A 12,078-nucleotide genomic window follows, 5' to 3' on the forward strand; every position below is an offset into this window, starting at 1 on the left:
ACACTTTTACCCCTCTTCCACTTTATTAAATTAATTAATTAACTAATTTAATTATTATTAGTAATTTCCTAAATTACCCTTAAAAAATACTTGGGCGTTACACCGACCCTCATTTTTTTTCTCCAATTTTTTCCTTCTCTATTTTTCTTCCTCTTCTCCACCCCCAATTTCCCACGGCCACACTTCACCCATTTCCCCCTCTCATCTCTTCTTCTTTTCCTTTTTGTTTTTCTTGATTTTTCATTTTTTTCTCTTCATTTTTTCCCATTTCCTGTTCTTTTTTTTTTTTTTTTTTTTAAAATTTTTCTTTCTCTCACCCAAACCCACTACACTGCTTTACTTGTCGGCCGATTGTTGGCGCCACTTCCGGTGACCCTCCTCCACACCTCTACTACTACTCTCTTCTCTTTTTTGAAATTGGGTAACTTTTCATTTCCTTATTTATTATTTATGTGTTTTTATTTTCTTATTATAATAAATTCTTGATCTCTATAGTGTATTATTTATTTATTTTTTTGATATTGAATTTGGGTTTGTGGATATATTGCATATGGTGATTAATTTGGGATATTTGGATTATGTCAATTGCATATTGTTTATCTTATTTGGATTAGGGTCTATTGCTTATTGGTTATTTGTTTGATCTTATAGGATTGAGTTTGAGATATTATTTCCTTTGGCCATGTGTATTATTAATGTATGCTTGTTAATTGATATGAATTTCGGGCCCACAATGTAGGTAAAATTTGTTGGATGACTTGAATATTTGATATGAGCTTGACTAATTTGATATTTAATTTGGACATGGGACGATTGTGGTGTATATTAAATTAGGCTTGGATTATGGAATATTAAATTTATGCCTACTGGAATTTATTCTAATATATCCAATTTTATGTTTGGTTGATTGTGTTTGTATTTTGGTTATTAATTTGGATATTTTGGACTAAGACCTACAGTAATTTGGGCTTGAATATCGATTTTGAATTTTATACATTTTTAGCTATTTACATTTGGACTATTTTTGTTTTTGCATGAGCCAATTCTGTAATTTGTTGGCTGAGTACAAATTTATGCTACGTGGAACATGAAATTTCATGGAAGAAAGTGAGACTCAAAAAGCCGTAGGAAGACATTGAGCTTGTTGTAAGCTTGTTTGAGTATATGTTTTATTTCCCACTTCTATTTGATTTTACTTTTATTGGTTTTTGTAAATATTCGTTTTTATATGTTTATTTGTTATGTATAGAATTGAAAATCGAACAAACCAAAATTTTGTTTTAAATAAGAGGAACAAGTCAATAAACATATTTTAATAAAATAATAGTCTTAAAGTATTTTTTCTTAATAAAAGAAAGTTTATTTTATTTTATTTTATTTAATAAAAATCCAAAAAAATGTTTTTAGTAAAATCTAGAAAATCGTTTTTAATAAAATTAAAAAAAATTGTTTCTAATAATAATTGTTCTAAGATTTTTTTGTAAATAAAGTTATCCCAAAAATTATTTTTTAATAAAATTGTCCAAATTTTTTTTTTTATAATTTTTTTCCCTGAATTAAAATGAGATTAAAAGTAATTTTTAGAAATAGAGGAGTCATTTTTTTTTAATAATTTGTATAAGTCACTTTTCTTAAATGAAATAAATCAAAATGCATTTTTAAATAAAATTGTCAAAATTCATTCCTTGGTAAAAGCAAGTCAAAATAATTTTTGTTGCCAAATTGAAATTTTGTAATAATTTTTTTTTGATACAATAAATGTAAATAACTCTTTTTGAAAATTGAATACAAATGAAATTGAATTAAATAAATAAATTGAAATCATTAATTTGAAATTTTTTTTAATAAACTCCTTTGAAATTTTTTGAAAAAAATCTTTTATTTATTTTATTTAGTTCAATAAATCATTTTTTTTTTCATAATTCTCTTGTTATTTATTTTGTATATTTTTGTAATTAGATTTTATCATTATTTTTGTGTATATTGATTTTCACCATGACTTGTATATAGTTATTTGCATGATTATTTTTCTTGGTATCTATAATTAATTAATTAAGTGTTATAATTCCCTTAATTTGTTTAGTAGAGGCAGTACGTATATGAGCTTAGAGGGGTGTTACGATTCACCATCATATCTTCCCAATAGGTAATCTGACTTTCAGACTCGACTTTAGTTTTCTATATATTGTCTTTTCCAAATAGGAGTCATACTTATAGTTTTCTTTTTTATTTTGTTTTCCCTTACAAAAATAAAATAAAAATAAGTGGTGATTCCAAGTTTTTTTTTTTTAAAAATCAAATTTTCACTAAATAAATAAAAAGCGAGTTCGCCATCAAGTGGGAATACATTGTGCAAAAATATGGGGTCCACAAATGGATATAGAGAAGTAAAAAATAATGAAGATACGATAAAAGAATAAAAATGTTACAAATAAGTGATAAAAGAACATAGATGAGTATAAATAAGTGAAATATTTATATCGGACTAAATTTTTTAAAATTTCATTTTTTAAGTTTACTTTTTAATTTTGTTATTTTTTTATGGAGCTAGTATCTAGAAAGAATTAAAATACTTTACATAATAATTTTTTAGGTTTAGTCATATTTCACTTCAATTTAATCAAAGAGAATAATTTTTAGCTGAAATTAATATTTATTTTTATATTTTAGTTTTAATTATATTTTTAATACACTTTACTTTTATTGTCTTTAACCTTTAAGAAAAAAGTAATAAGAGAATTAGATATAGAAAAAACTTGCTCGAGAGTTAGAAAAAATATATATACAAGAGGAAAAAAAATAAACAAAAGAGAAAGAAATTAATTTGAAGTAGAAATTGATATTTTATTTTTATATATTTAGCTTATAAGTTTTTAGATTAATTATATTTTTAATATCTTTTATTTTTATGGTCCTTATTCAATTTTAATAAAAATAAATAAAACTAAAAAGTTTTTATTTTATTTTAATAAAAATAGATAAAAACGTTGGTAATATTATGTGTAATGGCTAGGAGCTAGATTCAAACTCTAGACCACTTGACTAAAGCCAAATGTTAAATCTAACTTAGGAAAAAAAAATATAGATTCTAAATGTATATACAATTAAAGATTGCTCCCGCAAAATGCTGACTCCTCCAATGATCATGTGCATAATTGTTATTAACCAATTAAGAATTAAAGAGGATTTTCTATCATAGAAATTTTTTTTCTTTCTATTTTATGATAGTTATCTATTTGAAATAGATCAAATATGATCGGCACACCCATTGGTGATGACGATTATATTCGACGCATGGGAGAGTAGTTTCTTGGTTATCGTATTCACCGAAAAAGGAAACAAAAAAACTAATGAATTGAGGGAACGAACTGAAGACAAATTAATGAATTATTGTTGCAAGTAATTGGTGAATTGAATATGTAGGCCCATTAACGAATAAGATAGCCAAAAAGATTAGGGTATTTTAGGCCCATTTTGCCATCAAGGACATCCCACTCACACCCAATAACACAGCGATGAATGCCCACATTTGAAGCTTCATGTTTGATTGCAATTTGGCGCCCATGAAATCAGCGGCCAGCAGGTCCACCAACGCCATGTAATTCAGTAGTCCACCTGATGTAGCATTCAGTACACCAACCACAATCAGAGACGCAGGGCTGTTGTCACTGTACACATGTGATAGGCCGATTCCCAGCGCGATCCCAAAGGGGGTGGTGACCGAGAAGAAAAACACCATGATGGCCTTCATCTTGGCCTTGTATTCAGCCTGGGGATGGAGATGGTGATGAAATTAATATTAATATTGAAAAGCGTATGGGTGGTTTTGATGTAGAAATCGATCAATCCTCACCTGTAATAAGCATCCACCAAGACCCACTCCTTCAAACAATTGATGGAAACAAATAGCAGCAATGAGGGGCCTGATTGTACGTGCATTTTGAGAGGCCCCCATTGAAAGCCCAATCACCACTGAGTGCACCACAATCCCTAGTTCCAGTACCTGCACCCATCAATTCCGTAAAATCTTAAACCTTTCTACTTATAAATTATTACCATTACTATTACCATTTTTGCTGTGGTTGCTATATGTATGTTTGAATCATCATACCTGAGCAATAATTTGGTATCTCAACAATTTTGAGGCCTCTTCATCAAGCTTCTTCACACCAACTCCATGTGAATGCCCATGTCCATGTCTATGCTCTATTTGATTCCCATGCTCGCATTCCACTTCATTCATACCATGTTTCCTATAATAACTCATCGCAAAAGAGTCCACCATCAGTGTTAAAACGGCTGCGACCATGGCTATGAACGTTGTGAATGGGAATTTGCTCCATGGATAGTCCGGCAGGCATGGAGAAGTCAAGCACTCAAATGAATCCGGCAGCACGTGGACGTAGCCGGTGGCCAGGATAACACCCGATGCAAATGCTTTCACCAGGACGAACACTTTTCCATCTGGTTTAAATAGTGGCATGCCTCGTAGAAGTATGGGGGAGGAGATGCCCAAGATGCTAGCAATCAGTATCGTGAATATCGCTATCACCTTCAGCTTTAAGGCTGATGCCTTTTCTTCTGATACTTCTGTGGCCACTCGGCATTCCGATCCCGCTCCGTCGGCATCTTCCTTGCCCCAAGTTTGCACTGTCAAGGAAAGCAGGAGGAGAAGGAGGGTTAGAGCTCCAAGGTTTTTCAAGGAAGCCATGACTATGGAGCAGTGGAGCCGCAGTGGAGTCCTAAATAGTCACCATATGCCTAGGGCTAAGTATCTCCAATATCAAATTTAGTATTTTGAATTTTGTCCAAACTGGGTTTATAGAGGGCAAAATATATTAAAAAAATATCCATTAATATACATTAAAATTAATAATTTTAAGGGTATTTAAGTATTTTAATTGCTGAGAAGGAAGCGTATGTTAGGCCTGTGTTTAGGCTAGTGTTGCATGTGCATTGCACAAGGATGACTAATTTTTTCTTACTTTTTCTATTAAAACCACGTTCCGTGAGTTTTGAATCACGTGCTTTACATGGTTTCAATGCTTTTATTGAAAAAATTATAAAATCTAAAAACTGATCTATTCTTAAATTAAGAAAAAATTCCATTAAAAACACACGTGCGTGAGATTTTAGTATGTCTGTTTCATATCATGTTAAGAATTTTTTAAAATCTAACCACCAAGTGTTATTAACTTACAAAAAATTTCCAATTGAAAAAACCACACTCAGTGAGATTTGGGTGACATGTTTTATGTATATAATTTCAACGCTTTTAAATTAATTTGTCTATTTCATATCATCTGAAGAATTTTCTTTAATTAATCTAAGTATTGAAATATTTTTAAATTAGGAAAAAAAAATCTACGTTGATTATAGCATCAATTGAAAACAGAAATTTTTTATTAAATATACTTCTAAAATTATTAAAGATTAAATAATAAATTAATAAAATATTAATTTATTTTTCATATTGAGTCAAAGTTGGAAAGCAACCTTGCTGCCGTGGGAGGATGGTGTGCTGCTTCACCATTACTCAAATTTTGACTTCTCAGTCAAATTTTCTCAATTTTATAAAGGATAATAATATAATATTAGAGCATGAGTCAATCAGGTTATATTTGATTTTTGAAAAATTTGGGGAAAAATATGAGGAAATAAAAAAAGAAAGAAAATGTGGAAGGAAAAAAAAAAGAAAAAAAAATTATTTTTATATGTTTCTTTGAATTCTTTTCACTTAATTTCCTCTATTATATACAGATGAAATAATTTTAAAATGTATAAAATTTTAATTAATTTTAATTATATTAAATTTTCTTTAAATATTTTTATGATGAAACCAAATATAAAAGATTATTTTTTTTATTATTATTTTTTTCTTTCCTTAGTACTTTCTAAGAATCAAACACCTAAAAACTTCATATTCGCCTCACTTATCCTATCTCTAGGGTTATAAATATCAAATCCTAAATTTAAGAAATAGTAATATTATTTTTATTTAACCCATAATATTTAAAATTCTAAAGCATTAGTTGAGAAATATCATACGCTTTTTAAGTATAAATAACCTTCGTGGTCTTTTCATATTGAAAAAGGGTACTAAATGTAATTCAACTTCATTGAAAAAGAAAAATCTTGATGATTTGAAAAGGTTGTTTCTTCCTATAATATTAAATAATAAAATATTATTATATTTCAATGAACAAGATTAATTCATTTTATAATATTGTAATTCAACAAAGACTTTCATTGATTATGATTAAATAAAATTTAAATTAAAATAAAATCTATCTAAATTAAAAATGACATAAAAATTAAGGATTTATTTGATTATATTTTTAAAACAACATTTAAGAATAATTCTTAAAAATAGTTTTCAAATGTTTTTAGCAATAAAATTTTATTTAAAACTAAGATATGAAAAATATTCTAAAACAAAGTGAGAGAAGAAGAGGAAAATAAGAAAGAGAGAATAGAATGCACAGAGAGAAATTGAATTGATTTTCATTAGGGATCCCTCTATTTTATAGGGAGTCACAAATAGATAAACATCATTATGGATGATCATCCATAAGTTTTCATAATGCTACAAATTCTCATATTTTATAACACTCTCTCTTGGATGATCATAAGAATATGATAATTGTCTCCTTAAAAACCTTACCAGTAAAACCCAGTAGGATAAAACTTGGACGAAGGAAAAAAGAGTGCAATATATCCGTATTAGTATTCTCCTCCTCATGTAGACATGATTATGATTTCTTCAAGATTTCAATTGGTAGATCTCTCAATCTTTGCATTCCAATGTCATACCTTAACTTTTTCAATGTGGTCGAAGGTAATGCCTTTGTGAATAGATCTGCTAGATTATTGTATGATCGAATTTGTTGAACATCAATCTCACATTTCTCTTGGAGCTCATGAGTATAGAAGAATTTAGGGGAGATATGCTTAGTTTTGTTAGCTTTTATGAATCCTTCTTTAATTTGTGCAATACAAATAATATTATCTTCATGTAACTTAGTTGCATTGCCTTTGATGGACGGTAGTCCACATGTTTCTTGAATATATTGAATCACTAACCTTAGTCATACACATTCATGACTTGCTTCATGAATTGTAAGAATTTCTAAATGATTTGAAGATGTGATTATCATTGTTTGCTTGACTAATATCTAAGATATTGTCATACCGCCATAAATAAAGATATATCTTGTTTGAGATTGAGTTTTATGAGGATTTAAAAATATCTTACATCTGCATACCCAATCAATTGTGATTTTGATTCTTTTTTAATAATATAAGCCCATGTCACTTGTTCTACGAAGGTATCACAATATATGTTTAATTCCATTCCAATGCCTTCTAGTTGGTACAAAATTGTATCTTGCTAGCAAGTTGACAGAGAATGTTATGTTTGGTTTAGTACAATTTGCAAGATACATTAGTGTATTAATTGCACTGAGATATGGTACTTTTGGACCAAACAATTCTTTATTTTCTTTTTTAGAACGAAATAGGTCTTTGTTCACTTCAAGTGAACGAACAACCATGAGGGAATTGAGTGAATGTGATTTGTTCATATAAAATCGTTTTAATACTTTCTCTATTTATGTCGATTGATGGACTAATATCCATTTGAAAAATGCTCAATCTGTAGGTCGAGACAATATTTTGTTTTCCCCAAATCTTTCATTTCAAATTTCTTCTTTAAATAATTGGTTGTTCTTGTGAGCTCTTTAGGAAACCCTATAAGGTTCAAATCATCCACATATACTACAATTATTGTAAGCCTAATTTTTATCTCTTGATAAAAACACATGGGCAAATTGGATTATTCACATATCATTTTTTTAACAAATACTCACTCAAACGATTATACCACATGCGTCCGGATTGCTTTAATCCATGTAGAGATCTTTGTAGTTTGATTGGGTACATGTTTCGAGGTTTTGGATTAGTTGCTTCGAGCAATTTGAATCCTTTAGGTATTTTCATATATATGTCAATATCTATTGACCCATATAAATAGACTGTAACAACATCCATGAAACACATATTTAGTTCTTCAAAGACTGTTAAACTTATCAAGTATTGAAATGTGATTGCATCCATTATAGGGGAATAAGTTTCCTTATAGTCTATACTAGGTCTTTGAGAGACCCTGAGTAGAAATTCGTGCTTTATATCTTATGATTTCATCATTCTCATTTCTCTTTCTCACAAAGACCCATTACATCCAATAGGCTTTATGTTTCCAGGTGTTTGAATTGTAGGTCCAAATACCTCTCATATTGCTAATGAATTTAACTCTGTTTGGATTGCTTCTTTCTATTTTGGCCAATCATTCATTTTTCGATATTCATCCATAGTTTGTGGTTCTTGATCTTTATCATTTCTCATGATGTTAATAGCTACTTGGAATGCAAATATATTGCCTATGATAATGTCATTGTGGTTCCTAGTTTCTACTATGTGACTCATTGAGATATCTTCAGTTCTAGATGCTAGAATTTGATCAATTTGTGCCTCTTCAGGGGCGAATTGTTTATCAAGTTGGGTTTCATCAATTGACCCTTTCATATTTGTGAACCCTTTAAGAGCACCAAGCTTTTCATACGTTATTCCTTTTTTTTTTTTTTTTTTTTTTTTTTTTTTTTTTTTTTTTCTAGGAACTGAATCTTTTAAGCTAATAGGTCCACCACACTTCAAACATGTCTTAGATTCACTTGCTATAACATTCTCTAATTGTTCTTTAGAGACATCAATATGTGTCAGGGTATTCATAGCCGACATGCGTGAATTTTTTTTTTCTTTATATTTGTGAAAGCATGAGGTAATTGATTTGCAAGTCCTTACAAATGAATAATCTTTTGAATTTCTAGTTCACACTGCCTTGTATGGGGATAAAGATGAGACAAGGAGGGTACATACCATGTAATGTCTCGCCATTCTTCTGGAATTGACTTGCCTCTCCCTAATGGTGGGAAAATTATCTCTTTAAACTAGAAATTTGCATAACATGTAATAATATCCTTCAAAGGTTCAAATTTAGTAGTCATTAGTTGAAGAAACTTTTGGTTCTTTACTGAATATCCATTTGACATTTCAAGGAGTTGATGCATCATTGTTTACCTTAGGGACCAAGTTGGATATCTCAAATTCTTCTAGATTTGATAGAATGTCAAGTATCATTCATATGGATTTGTGTGCCACTACTGACGTAGTATGAGCTCGTTTGGAGCTTTTAATCAAGTTTTCATAAATTCATATATGTAGTAATGATATCAATCGACTAGTGACATTGTATGAGCTCTTCAAGAGCTTTCAATCAAGTTTCCATAAATTGATATGGTAATGACATCAATTATTACATATTGTACAATTAATGAGACAAATATTTTAGAATATACTTATTAAGCAATCAATATTATGTGTAAATAAAACATTTAGAAAATATGATATGTACCATATTAGATAAAAAGACACAACATGAGAAAACAAAGATCCTACATGAGAATAATTATTTTTTCATCACCAATTAATCAGTAAATTTTATCATTAGGATTTCTAAAGAAAGTTGTAATAATCTAGGTTAGATATGTTAACCTTTTATTTACTAAAATTTTTCTTTTAATTTTAGTAAAAGTCAATGAAATGTTTGATCATATGACTAATATGCATCAACCATCATTTTATGTTCAACTACGGTAAGTTTATTCTACAAGCCTAACTTTTTTTATTTTTTTATTTTTTCATTTCACCACCTCTGGTGTAGGGTTTGAATTTCTTCTTGGGAAAACAATGACCCTCATGGATTAAGAAGTTATTGTATACTAGATTTAGATCATATCTTATTCTATGATCGTATTCCTAATTGGTTACCTTCACTTCAGGGAACAATTTCAATCCAATTAGAAAATATTGGTGGTTGTTAATGAAAAACTCACTATTATCAATTACATCTAGTTATGGTGAACTTAAAGGAGGATCGTAGTCTTTTAGTGGGTAAACTTTCTTTTATATTATTCTAAAGAACCAAAGTCTATCATATTTTAATGACATAGAAATTACCTATAATAACAAACTAAATAGAAAACTAAAAATATTTAAATAAATTTAAAAATGTGAAACATTTAACTATGCCTTTTTATGATACATGACGACTATTTTAAAAATGAAGTATGACAATTATAGATTTAGATATTTAAACCTTCATATCTAATAGAAAGAATACTAATGATACATTCAAATCCAAAACATGGAAAGTTAAGGATTTCAATAATTGAATTCTTAAAAAAAAAGAAGAATTCATATTTCATAACTTTAGGCTATAAAAATATATAAAATTCTTGTAACTCTAGCCTCTATATGAAACAACAATGTTTATATCATAATACTTATAATAATCTCTATTTATGTATAACGTATATTTTGTTTTACATATATATGACTTCAAATTATAAATTTTCTATACGACTTCTAGCCAGTAAAGATTATAAAGTTAATTATTCAACATAGATCTTAGTTATGAGAAATTATATAATAATAATAATAATAATATTATTATTATTATTATATTTTTTTGTATAACTTTTAGCTATAATAACATATAAAATAATAATCTCTATAGTTTTCATTTATAGGAAATGCCTATTTTCTTCCATAGAACTTCAGGTTATGAAAATATTTTATATATATATTTTTTCAAGATATAAAATATATAAAAAAAATTTTCATATAGCTTTAGGCTTTAAACTACAAGAATATATAAAAGTTTTTCATATAGCTTTGGGCTATAAGAATATGCTAATTAATTATTCACATAGCTTTGGGCTATAACGATATACAAATTATTTTTCATGTAGCTTCAGGCCACCAAATACAAATTATTATATAACTTCTAATTATAAGAATATATAGGAATATATAATTTTCTTCTCTACATAGGTTGATAATGATAAACAATATTTTTCATATCATCATAAAGTAAAATAATTACTATGAATTCAAGAAGCTAGCTAATAAGGCAATATTAACTAAAGACAAAATTTGTTAGAACTTCTAGCCATAATTTTATTGCGATAAAATGAAAATTTTTGCATAGCATCAAACTATAAAATATTCTCTATATAGCTTCCAGCTATAAAATTTCATAAAATTATTAATTGATAATTTAGTTTGTATAACTTCTAGTTATACCATAGTTAGAAATTCTGTATATAGCTTTTGGCTATACAAAATTAAAATATCAATATTTTCAAGTTTTTTCCTTAGGTACAAAAAGCATGGCTTATATAGCTTTTGACCATGAAAACTTTTTTTATATAGTTTCTACTAAACATTCTTTTTTATTGTAACAAAAATGTATAAATTTATACATAACTTCAAGTTATGAAATATTCATTTTATAAATTTTGGTTATAAAATTTTGTTTTGTATAACTTCCGGTTATACAATATAATTAAAAGAAATTAAAAGCTAATATCTTTCATAGCTTCGAGCTATGATTATTTTGTCATAACAAAAATGTACAAATTAATACATAGCATCAGACTATGAACTATTTTTATGCAAATTTGTGCATAGCTTCAAGCTATGAACTTTCATTATGTAAATTTGTACATAGCTTTAAGCTATGAACTTTCATTATGCAGATTTGTACATAGCTTCGGGCTACGAACTATTTATTTTTATAGCTTATGACTATATAATATTGTGCATAGCTTTAGGTTATGAACTTTCATTATGTAGATTTGTACATATATTAAGGCCATGAACTATTTATTTTTATCACTTCTAGCTAAATAATATTGTTTGGTATAACTTCCAATTATATCATATAATTAAAAATAAATAATTAGGGATCATATACATTTTGGCCATGTACTTGTAATTTTGTGATTTACCTTGTAACTTTTGGTTATAACAATTGCACATATTTTTCATAACTTTTAGTTATGAATTTACCCCATAATTTTGTAATTTACCCCATAACTTCTAGTTATAGGGATTGTACATATTTTTCATAACTTCTAGTTATGAATTTTTTTTTTCATGATTTTTGACTAGAAAGAA

At 27.9% G+C, this 12,078-nt stretch overlaps 2 protein-coding genes across 2 annotated transcripts in view; one reads left to right on the forward strand and one right to left on the reverse strand.

The window, feature by feature from the left end:
• Positions 1-12,078, forward strand: part of LOC117924110 (E3 ubiquitin-protein ligase BOI) — a 92,479-nt gene that overhangs the window by 26,405 nt on the left and 53,996 nt on the right. The gene's annotated exons all lie outside the window — the stretch shown is intronic.
• Positions 3,464-4,711, reverse strand: LOC117924109 (fe(2+) transport protein 1-like). Its single transcript, XM_034842670.1, has 3 exons — positions 4,112-4,711; positions 3,854-4,003; positions 3,464-3,769 (listed from the first exon to the last, which is right to left on the reverse strand). The coding sequence occupies exons 1-3, from the start codon at positions 4,709-4,711 to the stop codon at positions 3,464-3,466; spliced, it is 1,056 nt and encodes a 351-aa protein (XP_034698561.1).

Source organism: Vitis riparia, chromosome 10 (assembly GCF_004353265.1).
Source record: "Vitis riparia cultivar Riparia Gloire de Montpellier isolate 1030 chromosome 10, EGFV_Vit.rip_1.0, whole genome shotgun sequence".
NCBI lineage: Eukaryota > Viridiplantae > Streptophyta > Magnoliopsida > Vitales > Vitaceae > Vitis > Vitis riparia.